Raw genomic sequence first — 18,914 nt, forward strand, 5'->3', positions numbered from 1 at the left:
TTCATGCCAAATAAACCTATATTTAATTACAGGGTGATGATCTTAATGGGCTTTTAAGTTGTGACCCAGGGGTAACAACTTTTTTTCCTACACCATCTTTGCTAGTTATGGTTCCAATAAGATAACCCTATCCACATGAGTTGCCTCCCTTAGTATTTAATGCCAACTAATCAATATCGTGTACACTGTACATCGGCCAGAAAGGATTGAGGCAATCGACTTAAAAAGGATACCTTGTAAGTTTAACATCTAAAGTATGACATGTACCAGATGGAAGCCATTATAGGTGTATTTTAGTGAAAGGTATTTGTACACTGACTGGCAACAGAAAATTGCTTATTTATCAGTCCATTCAAGTTGTGTGCTCCCCTAATCTTGATCATCTACGAACAGTTCAAATATGAACAACTTAATTTTGATTGGATTTGGTGGCTTGCTACCACATCCAATGAAATTCACAGACCCAAAGTACAGAAATATCTGCTCAATATGCCAAGGTGTAGATAGGGTTATCATAATGGAACCTTGGCTAGTGAAGATGTCCCTATCCCAACCCAATTCTAACTTTCCAGCTCTGACATGTATTGACACTTGGGTCAGTGATCACATACATCAATTCTCAGACAAGTAGTTTCATAATCAGTCAGTTGTTTTGTGCATAATCACCCATGCCCTCCTAACCCCTACCCAGGGGCTTATCAAAATTAAATAATGCTGTGTACATCTACATACCACCCCCAGTGTTGAAATCTCTATCTCGAATGTGTGATTGATGAAAGAAAGAGGTCTAGACCATATGAAGAATCTCTATTTTTAATTACCTCACAGAATACAATATCTGCACCATACTCCAGAGCAAGCAGTCTCATTGGCAGTGTACAGATCCGCACCATTGGTGCCAGTATCATTTTCTTTCTGTAGTCCATGGATTTTTTGTGGTCCATTCTTCTCAAGTCACTCTATTGAAGGTAAACAAGGGATACAGGTTGAAGACTTTCACCTATGTCTGTTTGTTACTCTCCCCCACTTTTCCAAATAGTGCCAAGAACAGAGAGTTACCCTCTACCCTACTAACTGGCCAGGGTCCATGCTTGGAGCTGATTCTGAAACAATAGGCCCCTTCGAGTCTGACACCTGCCAAAACTGGCCCAGAAAGTGAAACTGACTGCCAAGCAATGATTTAATAAAATTCCTCCCATCAACATTTGTTTTAATACAATGCATTAAAAATCAAAACAAATGTAAAATTTGGCACCAATGTTCCCTTCAATGAGGAGGATGGAAAGTTACAAGAATAAGTTTTATGCCATGTTATCAATTTTGGTGCTAATTTTGATTATCAGTGACAAAAATTTCGATCTACAGAATTTCTTGTTGAAAATTTGCCAATGATCATTAAAAAAACAAAACCAAGTAAAATTCAACTTGTGTAGCCCAGTAAGAAGTGAATGATTATAGTAAAATTCAACTTGTGTAGCCCAGTAAGAAGTGAATGATTATAGTAAAATTCAACTTGTGTAGCCCAGTAAGAAGTGAATGACTATAGCAAAATTCAACTTGTGTAGCCCAGTAAGAAGTGAATGATTATAGTAAAATTCAACTTGTGTAGCCCAGTAAGAAGTGAATGATTATAGTAAAATTCAACTTGTGTAGCCTAGTAAGAAGTGAATGACTATAGCAAAATTCAACTTGTGTAGCCCAGTAAGAAGTGAATGATTATAGTAAAATTCAACTTGTGTAGCCCAGTAAGAAGTGAATGATTACAGTAAAATTCAGCTTGTGTAGCCCAGTAAGAAGTGAATGATTACAGTAAAATTCAGCTTGTGTAGCCCAGTAAGAAGTGAATGATTATAGTAAAATTCAACTTGTGTAGCCCAGTAAGAAGTGAATGATTATAGTAAAATTCAACTTGTGTAGCCCAGTAAGAAGTGAATGACTATAGTAAAATTCAACTTGTGTAGCCCAGTAAGAAGTGAATGATTATAGTAAAATTCAACTTGTGTAGCCCAGTAAGAAGTGAATGACTGTAGCAAAATTCAACTTGTGTAGCCCAGTAAGAAGTGAATGATTATAGTAAAATTCAACTTGTGTAGCCCAGTAAGAAGTGAATGATTATAGTAAAATTCAACTTGTGTAGCCCAGTAAGAAGTGAATGGTTATAGTAAAATTCAATTTGTGTAGCCCAGTAAGAAGTGAATGACTATAGTAAAATTCAACTTGTGTAGCCCAGTAAGAAGTGAATGACTATAGCAAAATTCAACTTGTGTAGCCCAGTAAGAAGTGAATGATTATACAGTAGATGTATCAGTCAAGTACTAACATCAGTATCCAATAGTATATCCTATACATTTCTGTAATGCAAACATTTGCTGATTTTTGACTGTAACCTACTCTTGAGGTTGGCATTTTATGGCATGCAACAACTGTGGTGAAGCAAATCAAAAAAGTAATATTTCATACAGATTTATAATATTTCATCAACATTTTAATCCTCTGACATAAAACAAAAACAGAAGTATAAAGTCACTATTTTGAACATTTTAAATGTGGAACTTTCTATACTCATTTCTACCTATTTTTGCCAACTTGAGCATTAACATTGCACAACTATTGTTGTCCAGCATGGCCACTGCAAAAATTGAAGCTATGCTGGAAAGTGGATGTGAGAGGTGTGTTAACACTGACTCCTGCAAATGGGTTCCATGAGTAGATACTGAAGTTAAATTGTACATATATTTTAATGGCAATGACATTTTCAAATACATTCGGCCCAAACTTTATATGTATGCTGGGTTAGAAGCATTCACTGCCTAGATGCCTGAAAACCATTTTTTTTCCATTGTGAAAGCCTGGTCAAGCAACAACAAAACAAAAATGATCTTATTAAAACTTACAATGGAATTCAATATGGTTTTCAGTGACATACATTTGATCAATATCTATCTCTGTACCTATAGTTGGGTATATAGTTTTGTAGATCAAAGTTCGGTAATGTCTGTTGGCAAAAGGCCACACTAATCCACATGTCCACAACTCATTATTGGATTCAGTAATTGCAAGTCTGTACTCACAGGGTGAACATGTAAAGAAACAAGACTCATGAATGTTTGTCTTTCATCAACACACAAACATACGGTAGTAGCATCTCTCATCTTTGGCCTGCAATGAAAGCTACTTGAAAACTGATGGACAACAAACACATAAAAAAGGAACTGATTGGATTATCTTTCATTTGGTAAAAAACAGGAAATATTTGGTAACCTCAAACAGACTAAATATGTTTGTAAACATGTGTGATACTTTCTATTGGTAAAACTGATGGTGAGTTAGAATCTAAGACTAACTATATATATGACAAAAGTTGTTGAAATAATTGGAACAATCAGGTCAACCAGATTTTCTACTGTCTACTGTCACTGAAAACAACACCTCAGAATTTGAGAAAATCCTCAGAAAGCTAGATTTTCCCTCACTAGCAAATTAGAGGGTCATGAGAGAGACTGTATATAAATTTACATAAATCTATTAAAACTGCAGCTATATACGTTTTCATTAAAGAGCCTTTTCCAGATTTTATGTTCAAAAATAGTCTGGCATACATGACCTTTCAAAAAGCACCCAAATATTTGGTATAAATGTTCTCAAAATAGTATGCCAATGATGAATTTTAATTGTTTTCACAAAATGTTTGGATATAATGTGAACTGGTCTGCAGTTTCTTTTATCAAAAGGATGTCTTTTTTTTCAAATCAGAAATACTAATTGTGGTTACTTCAAAACAATCAGGAAACGTGATCCACTGTAAAGTTTGCTAATTTGATCTATAGTCCAACAATGTAAGACATATCACATGTTATTTATGTTTTAGTGCTACGTCTTTCTACCCAAATAGCGACCTTGTATAGCGTGTTCCAATGTTGGTTGACACTGGAGCGAGTAGTCAAAGTTTCAGGAATATCTCACACACTTGGCAGCCTATATCAACACTCTTCCACAAACTGATATGCAATTAATATACTTACTGGCTGTTTTTATCCTAGTGGAATCAAAATCTGACACTAGCAAAGGAACGCATTTTCATATTTCGTTGACATACATTTGAATTTGCTGAAATCGATGGTAGTTGAGGTATGCCGAAGTATGTTCAAGTAGTTTCATGTGGGAGAATATGTTTCTTGAACGAAATGAAATGTTGCTGACAGTTCCAATAGGCATAATATGTTTTTATTCATTTTCGGCATTCCCAGCTTTCATCGCTTTCCAGCAAACTAAAATGTAGGCAAAGAAAACTTGAAAACAGGTCCATTTCTTTTGTGAGAATTTGAATTTATTAGAGAAAAGACATCAGTGTCAGTAAAGTCTGACTAAAACAAACATTATGACTTTATAGAAAAGCGTCATTATTGGTTACCACTTGTGTGAGATATTCCTGAAAATTTTACTTTCGTTACAACGTTAGTCGACATCAGAACACGTTACACTGCGCCGTTAGTTAGACAGTAAGACCCAGGTGCCAAAAACATAAATATCAGCATTGAGGTCTTACATGTAGGACTAATTCAACCTGTAAAAAGTTCAAAGCAGATTAATGACCAGTTTTTAGGTGTATTTTAGAACTCAATCATTTTCTACACTTCATATCTGCTGAGTTGCTTAAATTTTTAAAAAAAATTATATTGTTGCCAATGCCCCGAATAGATTTCATACTAGCAAACCGGTTATTGGGCCAAAAGAAACAACACAATTGTCAAAGTCTATGGAAAACAACCTCTACATGTATGGCCTTTTCTTGACCAGCAAAACACTATTAGACAATGAAGGGTCGCCTAAAATCCTTGCTTATTGTACCAAGTCAAAAATATACAGTACTGTACTGCATTCCATGTACATTCCCTTTAAAAGCATCTTTCCCCATACTTTGCTTTAAAACACACACATATACTGGCTTACAAACAAATATTTCCGTTATAAGAAGTGCATTATTATCACGACCAATACATGTATCTTTAACACATCTTGCAATATCGTGCAATTTTTCAAGAAGTCTATGGGCGCCGCCATATTGGCAAAGCCTAAAAGTGGGCCCCGAAAGATAATAACTAAACTGCACAACAGAAAAAATGGAACGCAACGGAAATTTGTTTACAAATTGTAAACTACTTTTTTGCCACTATTTAAACTAAATACGATTTATGGTCAAATAAATGCTATCAAAATAATAAACGAATACTTAGTTTGAATTATAATGCAAATTTACTCAAGGAATTTTTCACTTAAATGTGACCAGTATGCTGCGGAATGGAAACTATTATATGCAACGAGACTTCAGAAGTTAGTAAATTTTATTTAGTGGTCTTTATCTCGAAATTTGGATACATGTTTAAATTTTTTTATATCATCAACATAATTGAAAACGTTAATTTTAATAATAAAAAAATAATGCAATCCATTCGTATGAATGATACTGGTGTGACACAGCAGAAATTTGTATGCACTACTGAAATTTCAACGTAGTAAATTATTAATTTATAAACTTTATTTTTCCATATTATTATTGTTTCTGAATAATTCTTTATATTATGCATTTTGACTTGCAAAACTAGCATAAATAATAACATAATTTTAGTATATTGTGTTTGATAGGACAGTGACCGGCCTGATGTGCAATGAAAAGAAAAAAAAATTCTTGATATCCTTCTATTCACCTTCATTAATCATTTTTTTTTACAAATCACTTAAAAACAAATGAATCATTTTCATTGCGTACTTTGTTTACATTTTGCTAAAGCTTTGTACCATAAAAATTTCGGTAATGAACATTATTTCATGAGTGATCATTTCCATATGCATATGGCAATTGCGTACTTTCTCAAATGCGTAAAGTTTCATACAATTATTTACGTCAGTTTTGAAAATTAGTTCTATTTTCTAATTTGCAATATATGCATGTGATGATTACAACCGTCTTTGGAGTTTTGTTCAATTAAAAAAAAATTAAAACACAAAAACAACTTCTATTACATTCCAATTTTCAGACAGAGTCAGAAAGACATTTATCACTAAAGCCTATATATTATGTATACTGTTGTTCTGAATATTTACCCCCCCCCTTTTGTTTTCAATTTATTTGCTAGTGTATTCCTTGTTGAACATCAGCTATTTTATTGCATGTTCCTTGCAGTCTATTATCATGTGCACTTCCTTACTCTAACCAGATCAAATGCTGATAAATTTTTACAAAGATATTAAATGCAACATTGCTAATTCATGTGTTTTGTTTTTCTCTTTCATCATCTTTAATGCACATATCAAGATCCCTAATGAATTCATTCACAATGAATTCAGTATGATACATACATACATACGTGTGTGTGTATATATATATGTGTATATATATATATGTGTGTATATATATATATATATATATATGTGTGTGTATATATATATATATATATATATATATATATATATATATATATATCTTCAAATTAAGTAATTAAATAAGCTATTACATTCATATATTACTCATTGAATTCATATATTATTCATTGTTGCATAAGTAATAAAGACAAATATTCCACAGTTTATAATCCTGGTTAGATGGCTTTCTCCGTGTCATTGTAAGTATCGCGTTTGATACGTTTGAGTGGATAGCAGAGTGTGTTTGTATGCGTTCGTGTACGTTTCTGTGGATAGTATATTTGGGGTTTGTATGCATTCGCGTACCTTTGTGTAGCTAGTATATTTGAGGTTTGTTTTTTCCTCTTCCCGTGTGTGGATTGTATACTTCGGTTTTGTTTTCTTCTTCCCCTGTGTGGATAGTATATTTTGTTTTTTTTTCTTCTTCATCTTTATGTGGATAGTAAATTTTGGGCACTCGTACCTTTGTGTGTGGATGTGTTTGTGTGCACGCATATGTTTGGTTTGTGTGTGTGTATTGGTCTTTGTTTGTCCCTTTAAAACACCCTTTATCTCTATCAAATTCATTTCACCTACCTACCTAGCTACAGTAGCGCGTATTCAGGTCAGCCACTTGCAACACTGTTGCCATTATTCCCCTAGTTTCCAGTACAGAGACGTCATTGAAGCTGGACATTTTGAGACTAAATATAGACTTGGGGTTTTCCACAGGTTGTAGGTATACATAGATACTACGGTTTTTAAATAGGAACATAACACAAGTTGAGGCTATAACTAGATAGTGGGTTTTTCCAAAATAATTTTTCAAAACTGGTAGCTAAAAACAAATACTAGCTTTTTGCCAAAGGAATTTCCTACCACTGGTGACTATATTATTTTTGGCAGTGTAAGAGTTAGTGTATTTTGTGAGATTTCATCTCCTTCTCTTAGATTTTAAGCTAAGACAACCACAATATTCCCATGTTCAATTCCCCTTGGTGCCAAAGAAGACCATTAAATTTCCCCATGTTCAATTTGACGTTATAGTGGCCTAATCAATTTCCCCATGTTAAATTCCCCCTGATGCTATAGTGGCCCGCGATCTTTCAAAAACCCTTGACGCTGCAGTGGCCAACAACCTTTTGAAGAATATGTTAAGAGAGCTGATTAAAGAAGAAAAGGAGAAGAATGATGATGAAGAGGACATACAGAGGATGAGACAGTGCAATAACCAAATAGAGAAGGAAGAAGAAAGTGAAAGGAACAAAGAGGAAGAGGAGAAGGAAAAACAGGAGGAAAAAAGAAAAAAAAGAAGAAGACAACGATAACAAAACTCAGAAGATGGTGGAGGAAAAGAAGAAACTAGAATAACACGAATATGATACCCAAAGGACCTTTCCATGGCCAATCATATGCCTCAAAAAATTATTTATTCTCTTTGCCGTATATGTGTGTCTGTGTGTCCTCGTTTACCCACCACACCTATTGTCCCTATACAACAACCCCACTTTCCCTTGATGGTATACAGGCCCAATATATCCCATGTTAAATTCCTCTTGTCGCTAAACGTGCCTGGAGTATCTTTAATGTAATTTCCCATTGTCGCTAATGTGCCCTTATTAACAACTGATATCTTCTTACTTTTTCTTTCTTTATTCCAACAGTAAGTTATTTTTTAAGTTGATAAAGCCTGATCACTTTTATGTTGTTGCTTTAATCTGATACATTTTAGTCTGTTGTATTGCGTATGATCATACCATCACTGACATTTATTCTTTAGCTTTCATCTATTTTGTTTATATTTCTGTTTAACGAATTATTGTAACTGCGACATTATATTAGCATCAACGGTTATCTTTGACTAATCTAGTTTTTTTTCGTCATCTTTCAAATGATTATCAGAGACTAAAATTTCATTGTCCTATTGTTGTATTTCCTTAATTGATTCTTTAACTGTTGAGACAAGGACTGTTACTGTTGTATTTCCTTAACTAAGTCATTCTTTAAATGTTGAGATAAGGACTGTTATTGCTGTATTTCCTTAACTAAGTCATTCTTTAAATATTGAGATAAGGAATATTATTGCTGTATTTCCTTAACTAAGTCATTCTATAAATGTTGAGATAAGGACTGTTATTGTTGTATTTCCTTAACTAAGTCATTCTTTAAATGTTGAGATAAGGAATATTATTGTTGTATTTCCTTAACTAAGTCATTCTTTAAATGTTGAGATAAGGAATATTATTGTTGCATTTCCTTAACTAAGTCATTCTTTAAATGTTGAGATAAGGACTGTTATTGTTGTATTTTCTTAACTAAGTCATTCTTTAAAGATATTTGCTCCAAGTCAACATCTGGTGCCTTGTTCGATGGAAAATATTCAGGCATTTGCTCTAAGTCAACATCTGGTGCCATGTTTGGGTGGTTTTGGAAGCTATACCAGTACTTAAAAATACCATGGTATTTCTTGTGCAGGTTAAAGTTTTTACAAGAGAAGAAAATGTGAAGAAAAAACATACAGCGCCTTTATTTTAAGTTTTGGAGTTTGGTGTTTGTCTCTCATATCAAGATACACAATGAATTCACAATACTACTCTTCATGTGTAACACAATTTTGTACTACACTAATTAAAAACAAAACCTTGGTTTAGACTTTTGTCAGTGTCTTTATTGGAGCCAAATAAAAAACAAGCATGCACAGATAATTTTTATGAACATGATGAAAATAACATCAGACACGGAACTAACAATTTGGGAATAATAATATCGAAAACATGACTTAATCGGTAAAATATCAACAGCATTAATGACTGCATTCAAAGACTTTAAAAGTCTCTCAAGTAAAATTGTAGTTACCAAGGATAATGCTAAAATTTATATAAAAAAGTCAACAATAATTTTGTACCAACAGACTAAGGCTGCAGTAACATTCAGTTCATGTTTAACACCCACCTGTCCTCAGGTTTCATAAACAAAAACAAACTGTTGAAAGAAAAAGAGGAAACAAAAGTGTAAATCTCAGTGAAATTCTGGTTAATTCTCAAATTCCCCATTCATGTATGCATGAATATATATATATATATATATATATATATATATATATATGTATGTATGTATGTATGTATGTATGTGTATATATATATATATATATATATATATATATATATATATATGAGAGAGAGAGAGAGAGAATGGGTATATGTAATGTTTTATTGAGTTATATGTAAAACTGAAAACCTTTTTCAGTGCCTATGAAATAAAATCAAGAAAAATGAGTTTTCAGGTGAGAGCATACTCTTTAACTCTTTATTATAGTATAAATACCATATTTTATTTACAATATACCTTCATGACATCTTGCAATTATGAGGCAGACAATTCAAGAAATCTCAACCTTAAACATGCTCATTCCAAAGATAAACAACATACAAATACAATCATATACTCGTCTAATGTGAGTTTTCATGTCTCAAGATACAAACTTTAATGCTTTCAAAATCTGCTTCATGTGGTTTCCAACTGTGAACTTGTCACTGAAATGAATGTACTTCTAATTCGGTTATGAAGAAATGTTCTGGCTACAAATTATCATACATGCCAAGAGAAACTTGATTAGATAATTAGTTTTAAAATAGCTTGGGCTGAGATTGTACTTTTATGAGTGTGGTGTGGGAGTCACAGCCTTGGTTGACCTCATTTTTGATGGTACCTACTCATCTCAGGAACTTTCTTGGGCCAGAGCTATAATCTCCAATTGTAGAGGTAGCAAGCGAAACTCCCAAAAGGGGGATATTGTTTAATTCATTAAAAAAACAAGTGAACCTAGTGGCTATAAGGGCTTCAGATATGTGCAAGTCATGCCTTCCATTACTAGCAGCAGGCTTGTGTTGAGTCACCTCATTGTCTGGTGTTTGCAATACTGCTACTTTATATCCACTATGAAAGAACGGGTGGACATTTGCTTCCAAACAAGCTTTGCTTTGGATGTTAGGGAAATCTTAAAGCACAATGTATATTTTGCACAGGCATGTATTTCACTGGATTAATGGCTGCCTTTTTAGAAAGGTATCAAACAGGTTGCACAACAAACTTATCTTAGTTATTGCTATCTGCAGTACAAGTGGTGTGTTTATCATGTTAGGCAAGAAGCGGTACAAGTGGTGTGTTTATCATGTTAGGCAAGAAGCGGTACGAGTGGTGTGTTTATCATGTTAGGCAAGAAGCAGCAGAATCACAAGCTTATAGGAATGAAGCATAAGTCAGATGACCCAAGGTGGAGGCATGATAAATTCTTCATGAAAAAGCAGGAATTCTACTGCGAGTCTTCAGCCAATTTTTAATGACTGAACCACAGACTTCATTGCATCAAGTACTACAACAACGAAATGGTCATCAAAACAGACGACCATATGCTAGACAATAACAATGGCAGCTCCAGTCATATTACCCACCCACCTGCCACTCAAGTTCAGGTCCTCATTTATTATGCGGATGATTGTCACTCAGTTGTCCTTGGAATGCAGAGGATCGTGATTAATGCTGACAGTCTTCAGTCACCCAGATGACATCTTACTCCACAGCAGCATAAGAGTGGATAACGTAAGGGAGTTAACCATTCAAATCAAAAGGCAGGGGCAGCTGATCCCCCGTACATCATGCCACACAGTTCAACTTTGAAGAAAGCATGTTTATTCATACACTCTACCAAAATGCTAATAATGCTGCCCAAGTACCTATACTCTACAGTCATTTGTGGACAAATTGGCTGCCAAATTAGTCTTTGTGCTTGACCAACCTGAAGGCCATTAGCATAGTCATCCTCTGCCCAACTACCTATGACATATCTACTCTTCAACTCCATTAAAAGACCCTCAAAACTTGGGCAAAATCAATTGTATCTTATGTACAAAAAATTCTTATTATGAAGAGGTGATGATATTTAATTTCAATGAACTGGATAAACTGAGATCACTGTTTCCTTCTTCCTATAATGCATCTCCCTCTATTTTGAGTCAGAGAAAAAAATATACGGACAGAATCAAATCATGACTTCTGTTGACATGACAGCTGGAGAACAATGAACAAAGATGTGTAAAGATTTACAGCTGTGTCATTTTCTTTCCACAAGGAAACTGCTTCGGAATCCGTTATTGATGAAGAAAGTTTGAACTAGGATAATGAGGATAACAATACTGACTGCATATGCTTGCACTAATTAAAAAAAGGCAGGTGCAATTTTAGCTATCAATATGCTAACCGTATTAAAACAAGTGAAATCATTTACAACTGCTAAACAACACTATAATATCACATAAACACTAACAATATAAACTTAATAAATTTCTCAAGAAAAATCATTGTCATCCTGCAACATAATGTTTCTTTATTATCATTAAATAAAGTCAAATAATTACATAAAAGTTAGATAAGGTCCAGCTTTGTATTGTCTGAATTATGACAAATGTAATCAACCTACCTGAAAAAAATGTTCAAGCTAAGAGGAAAGGGACCTTCAGACATATATGATGGATTTTGTGATTTTAGCATATTCTAAAAGATCAAGGTTTAAGATGCATTTTGTTTCACTGGAGAAAGGACTTGTGTGCTCAAGATAGTGAGAAAAACGTTCTGTAACCAGTAACCACCTTATGAAAATAAGATGTACATCAAGACATATTTATTTGGAGGTTACAGTAGTTAAATAATTTTAAAAAATCACAATTATTACATGAAGCATGCAATAAAAACGACAACTTGATAACATCTTACTGATTTAAAAGAAATAAAGCTCGTTAAGTCTGACGTCCTATCATGCTAAAATATGGAGGGGTCTTTGCAGCTAAAAGTGACTATAATTCTTTATCATAGTCAAAACATTTGATGCAGCATAAAAGACAGAATTTGAGCAGTGAATCTGATAAATTTACATAATGTAGCATGACCCAAAACCCAAAATAAAATTAATATGTGCTTGCAAGTCTTGTAAAAATTTACAATTGATTTAGTTCTACTGTTCCTTCATTCTATTCCCAAACAGTCATTTTATTTCTATGGCTCCTTCACTAATGTTCCTAATACTATAATGGTTTTATTTCTACTTTTGCCTCTCCCCATTTAGTAACAACAAATTATTTCATCCCATTCTCTAAAAATGAACTTATTTCTACAGTTCCATTACCTAATTTTCTAACAATAAACTTGTTTCAACTGTTCTTTCACTCCATTCCCTAATTCCTTTTTTGCATATCTCTCTGCCTGTCCATGAACCTATCTGTTCATCTGGCAGATGTATCGATTCTGTTCTGTTTCTCAACTGAGCACTGTGGAGTCTGCCATAAAGTTTTGTGTTCTTTGTTTATTTGAGAGTACATTTTTCTCAACAAGTGAAAAGTAGTTTTCAACATAATGCAAAAGAGTATCTGTAAAGTCTTGTAAACAAAAGGATGATAGCTGGGAAAGTACAGTAAAAATTGCCACACACAGCCCCCACCCCACCCTAGAATTGTGCCCATTTTAATAACACTTAAATTTTCAACGGCAAAGAAAAAAATCTGAAGTGAACTCATAATGTTTGGATGTATTATTACTTTTGTAAAAGTACAGAATAATTTTCTTTCCCACGTTCAAGGTTTATAATGTTCCATTTTTCATTGGAACAACAAAATATGACCTGGCATTATTATGACATTATATAAATATGATGTTCATATGTCCAAAGGTCTATTTTCTTGCGCATGTGAGATATATATATATATAAATACAAGAGGCATCTTACTGAATCTGAGCTTTCTAATAAAGATAATTTTACCTCCTAAGTTCTGATTACAGTATATGCTTAAATACCCCATAAACCTGTGGCGTATAAAAGCTGACAGTAGTGTTTTATGGCACCTCCGCACACAATGGCATAGAGTGCCAACCAAATGTAAAGCTCAAAAAAATGTAAAAAGAAATTGCACAATTATTCAGGAAGACAAACCCTTCCAAATAAATGTTAACATTATGTGTAAGATAAAATACAAAATGTAGGTTGACATGTTATGCAAATTAAAAATGTAAAAAATAAAATATTACATTACATACATGCTTTGATCAATACATTCCAACATAACCATTATTTCAAGTATCAATCTGGATGTAAATTCAAGAACTGTATCAAAATTCTGTGCATTTTATATTCCAATATGTATCAAAACATGTTTATAATGGACAACCAAGCGATGAAAAAATTTACATTTATCCTCCATAGGCAGGTAAAAAGACATTTATTTTCTAAAAACAGGTGTCCATTACATACAGCCAAATGGAGTTCAAACATCTACTAAATCAGAAACAATATTTATGCAGATTTACTGGAATAAAGACATTTATTTGTAAAACTCGTCTAAAATATTTATAACACTATCATAACAAGGACCTAATATGAGAAAGATTTGCCAAGTTAATACAATGTCTTTTATTTGTAGTTTGCATGGACATACTGGACACAAGCTAGTGAAAAGGTAATGCCATCTCTTTTACTGTATATGATCACTGAAAAGTCAAGTCCAACTGCAAACAACACAGACCCTGACATGCCATCACATTACATTATTACATAATTGAACTTAATTTAAAAGTGAGATTAACATACCTAAAACTTGGCAAGTGAAGATCAGATGATGTCCTCTAGATGTCAGACAGGTATTTTTGACACATAAGGAAAAACTGTACAAATGCATGGGGAATCATGAAAATGTCCATTTTTAACAAGTGTCTAAAGATGATCATGATCATGTGCACCACATATCATTCTCAGAGCCGACTTCATGTCTTGTGTAATTCATAATATGCATTTTGTTACTTTTAAATATATTCAAATATATATGGCTTAGAGTTTGTGAATTCAAGTATGTTTTCCAAATTTCAGTACTAGCAAACCTGACAGATAACTTAAACCAGTAAATAAGAGTCCATCAAATGGACCTGAGCTCTATTAGCAGAAAAGAATTTCCTGCAATCCATTAAATGTTAGTTTCTTCTGTCCTTTCATTCTTTATAACTGCTGAGTATTAAAGACCATCTCAGATATTCCCGAGAAAATCCATCATACAAAATATGACTATTTTTTTATATGACCAAGTCAACAACATATTCAAAAGACTCCTTTAAATGCAATTATACCCATACAGAAATTTCTCATGGATTCTGTATGGAATACTTCAGGAATCCATATGGAAGAGATATGGACTGAAAAACTTATGGAATCAGACAATTTATTCCATATCAATTCCATAAGTACTTCGCAGCAAGTTAAAATTCCATATGGAATAAAGTTGCAACTTTAATCCATAAGCACTTTTTTCCATATGGAAAGCAGGCTCATGTATTATAGCATCATGGAAAATACTCTCTGAAGAATTAATAACCTAGACTATCTGGTTCAAATAGAAATATTGGTGGGAGTTAAAGTACATGTATATATTGGCTTGCTATTAAAATATGCTCTACAAAAATCATACCCTAGTGAAAATGTGACTGAAATTTCAGCAAAATCACAGTAAACATTTTTTGACATTCACTCAAACGTCCTTTTTCACACAAAAAATTTGTATTTTAGGAGATGCTCTATCCAGTCCCATTCTGCAACAAGCTTTCTAATAAGTATTTGTTCCGTTTATTATTTAAAAGATTCTCGCTGTAAAGGGCTTTCTGATTGGTCAAAATTTTATACCTGCCCAATGAATCGTTGTGTAACGGAAACTGATGGGAATGAGCATGCTTGCTAAACATGACCATTTCAATTTTCAAGCGGGATACAAGATTGAATAACCATTTGAAAAATGTGTGGCAATGAGAATAGCTTGAATGCAAAGTCGATGGGAATGTAATTGGTCAATCTGTATGAAAGCTGAACGCCAGGACTAGCATTTTGCTTTTTGTGCCATAAAGAGCTCTACAGTAGTGGTTAACATGCTAAATAGGACAAGGAATTGAACCAGGATGATTTTGAAGTTATGTAACTCAAAACTGATTAACTTCCAGAATGAATTTAAGGAGGGACAACGTATAGATCACTGGTGGGAATTGTTACCAAATACCCATGTCTATCAAAGATAGTCATATCTTTGCGGAATTTTCTGGGTCCACAAGTAGAATTGTTTTTCAATATCGTAAGGCATTATCATGTATATTATCAAAATATTCTTGGTGTGTTAGAATTCAGTGTAAAATAAGAGTAATTATATCATGATAAACATTTGTCACTGCTGCTTATGGAACAAGGACTAATTCATGAGACCACAACAGTATCATAGTTTATGCATAATCAAAAATCAAGTCTGCAGTACAAGTGACATAAGAGAGGCTTATAGCATTTCTTCTTTTCAAAGTCAATGTCTCAAATGGATGCTTTTCTGTAATTTTGCATTATTTTTACAGTTGAATTTTTCAATGCAGATTAATATTTTATATTTTATATATGTTTATGTGTTCACAGATGCCTGTGCATATGTTCCAGGCTTGATACTTTGATTTTTAAAATCAATTATTTAGTGTCAAACCAGATTCTTCACATCATGTTGTATATGCTGTATATATTGTACATCACAGATAGAATACCTCAAGGTAGATTAGTTCGGTAACTAATTGAGTTACCTTCTCTAAATAAAGTCATTATTATTATTATTAATATTATTATTATTAACTCCCATATCTCTTGCCTTAGATGTCATATAATTGCATCAGTAAAAAAAATTCATGCAAACTTAATATCACCTTGGTTAATAAAGTCCCGTTTAATTCATGTTGATTAGTAATTTGAAACCTTCTTAAATGTCTGAAAAACTATTGAAACTTCAGTAAAATACTATATAATGATCAAAATTTTAGTGAAATCTCACCAAAGTTTTAGTTAAATATTTGTGAAATCTCACCAAACTTTTCAATGAAATGAAAAAAGACTTAAGTGATGCCATCATGGATTAGGTTTTGTATGCGAGAAAGAAAATGAGGACAAGAAAAACCTAGATCTTATTTGATAATATCTGTCAAAATAAAATTTATGATCCATTTAAATTATTGTGAATATTTATCATTGATTCCCAATAATGTCTTAGAATCATTAGGCAGTTTAAAAGAAATATAAAGCAGATTCTTTTATGGTTTAGGCAGAAAGCGATTAAAAAAAAACCATCTGAAATCCGCCTTAAGTATGCCTGGAAAATTTCGTACGGGATGAACTATTACCAAATTTGATATGAACTATTTACAAATTCCATATGGACCATTTACAAATTCCATATGGTATATTTGCCAATTCCATGTGGACTACATGTATTAACAAATTCCATATGGAGTATTGCCAAATTCCATATGGAATTTATTTTTATTCCATATGGACAACCTACAGATCTCATGGACTAATTTGCATATTCCATGAGATTTTCCATATGGAGTACGTAAGAAATCCATAACATTTCCATATGGATACACTGAAATCCATAAGAGTGGTTCAGCCATAGAATAAAAATTTCCATATGGATATTTCTGTAAAAGTATGTATAGATTCCATATCCAATCCATGTGGTACAATTTTTGTTGTCATGACCGTAAATCCCGATAAAATCAACAGAAGATGAACAAAATTGTCTCAGACACTGTTAAGATATTCCTAAGATGGCTTAAAATTCATAATATTGGTTTTTTTCTGTAAAAAAAAAAACACAAACAAAAAGTTTTGAACTCGCATCACCCAAGGTATTCTTCATTTTATATCTACAGGCTGGGTTTGATTTACATCTATAGGCTGGCCGGTTTGATTTTATATCTACAGGCTGGGTTTGATTTTATATCTACAGGCTGGGTTTGAGAAATATCTATTCATACAATTATGTTACAATGCTCACAAACCAGTACAGCTAAAAAGCTACATCAATACCTTTGACATTAAAGTCAGTGCCAGATGATGACTATCAACTTGCTTATTGGAATGCAAATAAATACAATGTCTGGTCACAATTCACTTGCATGTTGGTATGACCATCCTCTCAAGGGAAGTGGCTTTAACAAGGTTTTCAAGACTTCTTTCTTGTCAAGTCTGACTGTCACCATTTTAAGAACAATAACATAAGATTTCTAGGAGAGCTCCCATTTCAAGCATCCATACAGGACAAGATCAAATACCATGGTTAACATTCTGGACATCATATTTGAACCATTTTCATTAATAACTAAACAAATAGTAGACAGTAATTTAGTAAAACCCTAATGTTACTGTGACAATCTGTTATAAAGGAGAAGTAGCAAAAAAATAGATTTTCCTCCTGACCTGGATTTGATGTTGGAGGTCTCATCTGCACCATTTTCATTAAGGACCATTATACATCATAAGTCTTTCTGTGAAATTCCCATGTCATTATATTCATCCATTCTGGAAAAAATATACCAAAGTTGATAGGCTCCTTTGTTACTCCAGCAGCAAGTTATTTACAAAGTTCTGTAATGGTAGATGATGAAGAACTTGAGTTATTGGGCAGAAATGAAACAGAGAACAGACTGACATACTGAAAGACTGCTACGTGTATTGCTATGCCATAAAATCAAATGTCAAATTATAACTGACATAGGAAAAAGCAGCCATAACATTTCTCAGTGGCTAAGCTGGTTTTATTTTGATAACTGTTGATGATGTAATGGTCCTTTGACACAATGAATAACTTTCTTCAGCCACTTATATAAAAAAAAGTGCCAGTAAAAACCTCAAGAAGGGTCTATTTTCTTGCTGAACTTGTACACAAAAGAACAGTACAGTGAAAGTTTGGGACTTTAGCCAATATGGACTGTTCTTCATAATTTGCAGTTGTATATTTTTTAAAAAAAAAAAGGTTACTTCTAATAATAACATTTACAAGCTTCCACCTTACCCTACAAATTACTGAAAATTGTAGTCTTCCTAGGTTTGTCACATCCCTTCTTATGCCACTGTTGATGTTCATGGATTCCACTGCTTCTCATGGCAGAAGAAGTGAATATGGAAGCAAACCACGGGGGCTATCATTAGTAGGCAATATTTGTATTTATTTTAACATATATATTAAATATCAAACTCCTCTTCCTCCAGTAATCTTCTCCTTTGATACAACTTGTATTGAATTCGCCACTGTTTGTAGCCAACAAAGGCAGTCAAACCATACAGAAACATGCAAAAATAGCCATTTACCTGAAAAGATATCAAACAAATTATTTAAGACATGGGTAGGCCTATTTCAAGATGACTAAATCCATAAATCTGTCATATTCTGAAATTAATCAAGCCTGTATATAGTGGTCACAATGGGGTCTTACCAAAACTGACCTTTATATACAGGTGGTCTTATCCTGTATTTTGTAAATTTTCTTTTTTGATGCTTTATGTTAACATTTAGGAGAACTCTTAATTGATAAACTGATGTTAGATAAAACTACCTGTTTAAACATGCACCAAAAGCTTTCGCTCTGCCAAAAGCACACACTCATCCATTACCAAGTTAAATGAA

General features: G+C 33.1%; 2 protein-coding genes across 5 annotated transcripts in view; both read right to left on the reverse strand.

The window, feature by feature from the left end:
- The window catches only part of LOC149779955 (tRNA-dihydrouridine(20) synthase [NAD(P)+]-like), a 77,456-nt gene extending 72,367 nt beyond the window's left edge, over nucleotides 1-5,089 (reverse strand). Inside the window, exons 1-3 of one of the 4 annotated variants that reach the window (XM_089936663.1) lie at nucleotides 4,951-5,075; nucleotides 2,952-3,061; nucleotides 822-959 (exon numbers count right to left, since the gene is read on the reverse strand). In XM_089936663.1, coding sequence (XP_089792789.1) covers nucleotides 822-944 — 123 coding nt within the window. In that variant the 5' untranslated portion in view covers nucleotides 945-959; nucleotides 2,952-3,061; nucleotides 4,951-5,075. Of the gene's footprint in view, nucleotides 1-821; nucleotides 963-2,951; nucleotides 3,062-4,950 lie in introns of all 4 variants that reach the window. The other 3 variants (XM_089936661.1, XM_089936662.1, XM_089936660.1) reach the window with 3 other exon arrangements.
- A 4,432-nt stretch (nucleotides 5,090-9,521) lies between these two features.
- LOC149779956 (uncharacterized) overlaps nucleotides 9,522-18,914 on the reverse strand; it is a 45,800-nt gene continuing 36,407 nt past the window's right edge. Inside the window, exon 5 of the mRNA XM_089936664.1 lies at nucleotides 9,522-18,598. Coding sequence (XP_089792790.1) covers nucleotides 18,473-18,598 — 126 coding nt within the window. The 3' untranslated portion in view covers nucleotides 9,522-18,472. The remainder of the gene's footprint in view (nucleotides 18,599-18,914) is intronic.

This window comes from Sinohyriopsis cumingii, chromosome 16, assembly GCF_028554795.1.
Source record: "Sinohyriopsis cumingii isolate HCF-2022 chromosome 16, ASM2855479v2, whole genome shotgun sequence".
Lineage (NCBI taxonomy): Eukaryota > Metazoa > Mollusca > Bivalvia > Unionida > Unionidae > Sinohyriopsis > Sinohyriopsis cumingii.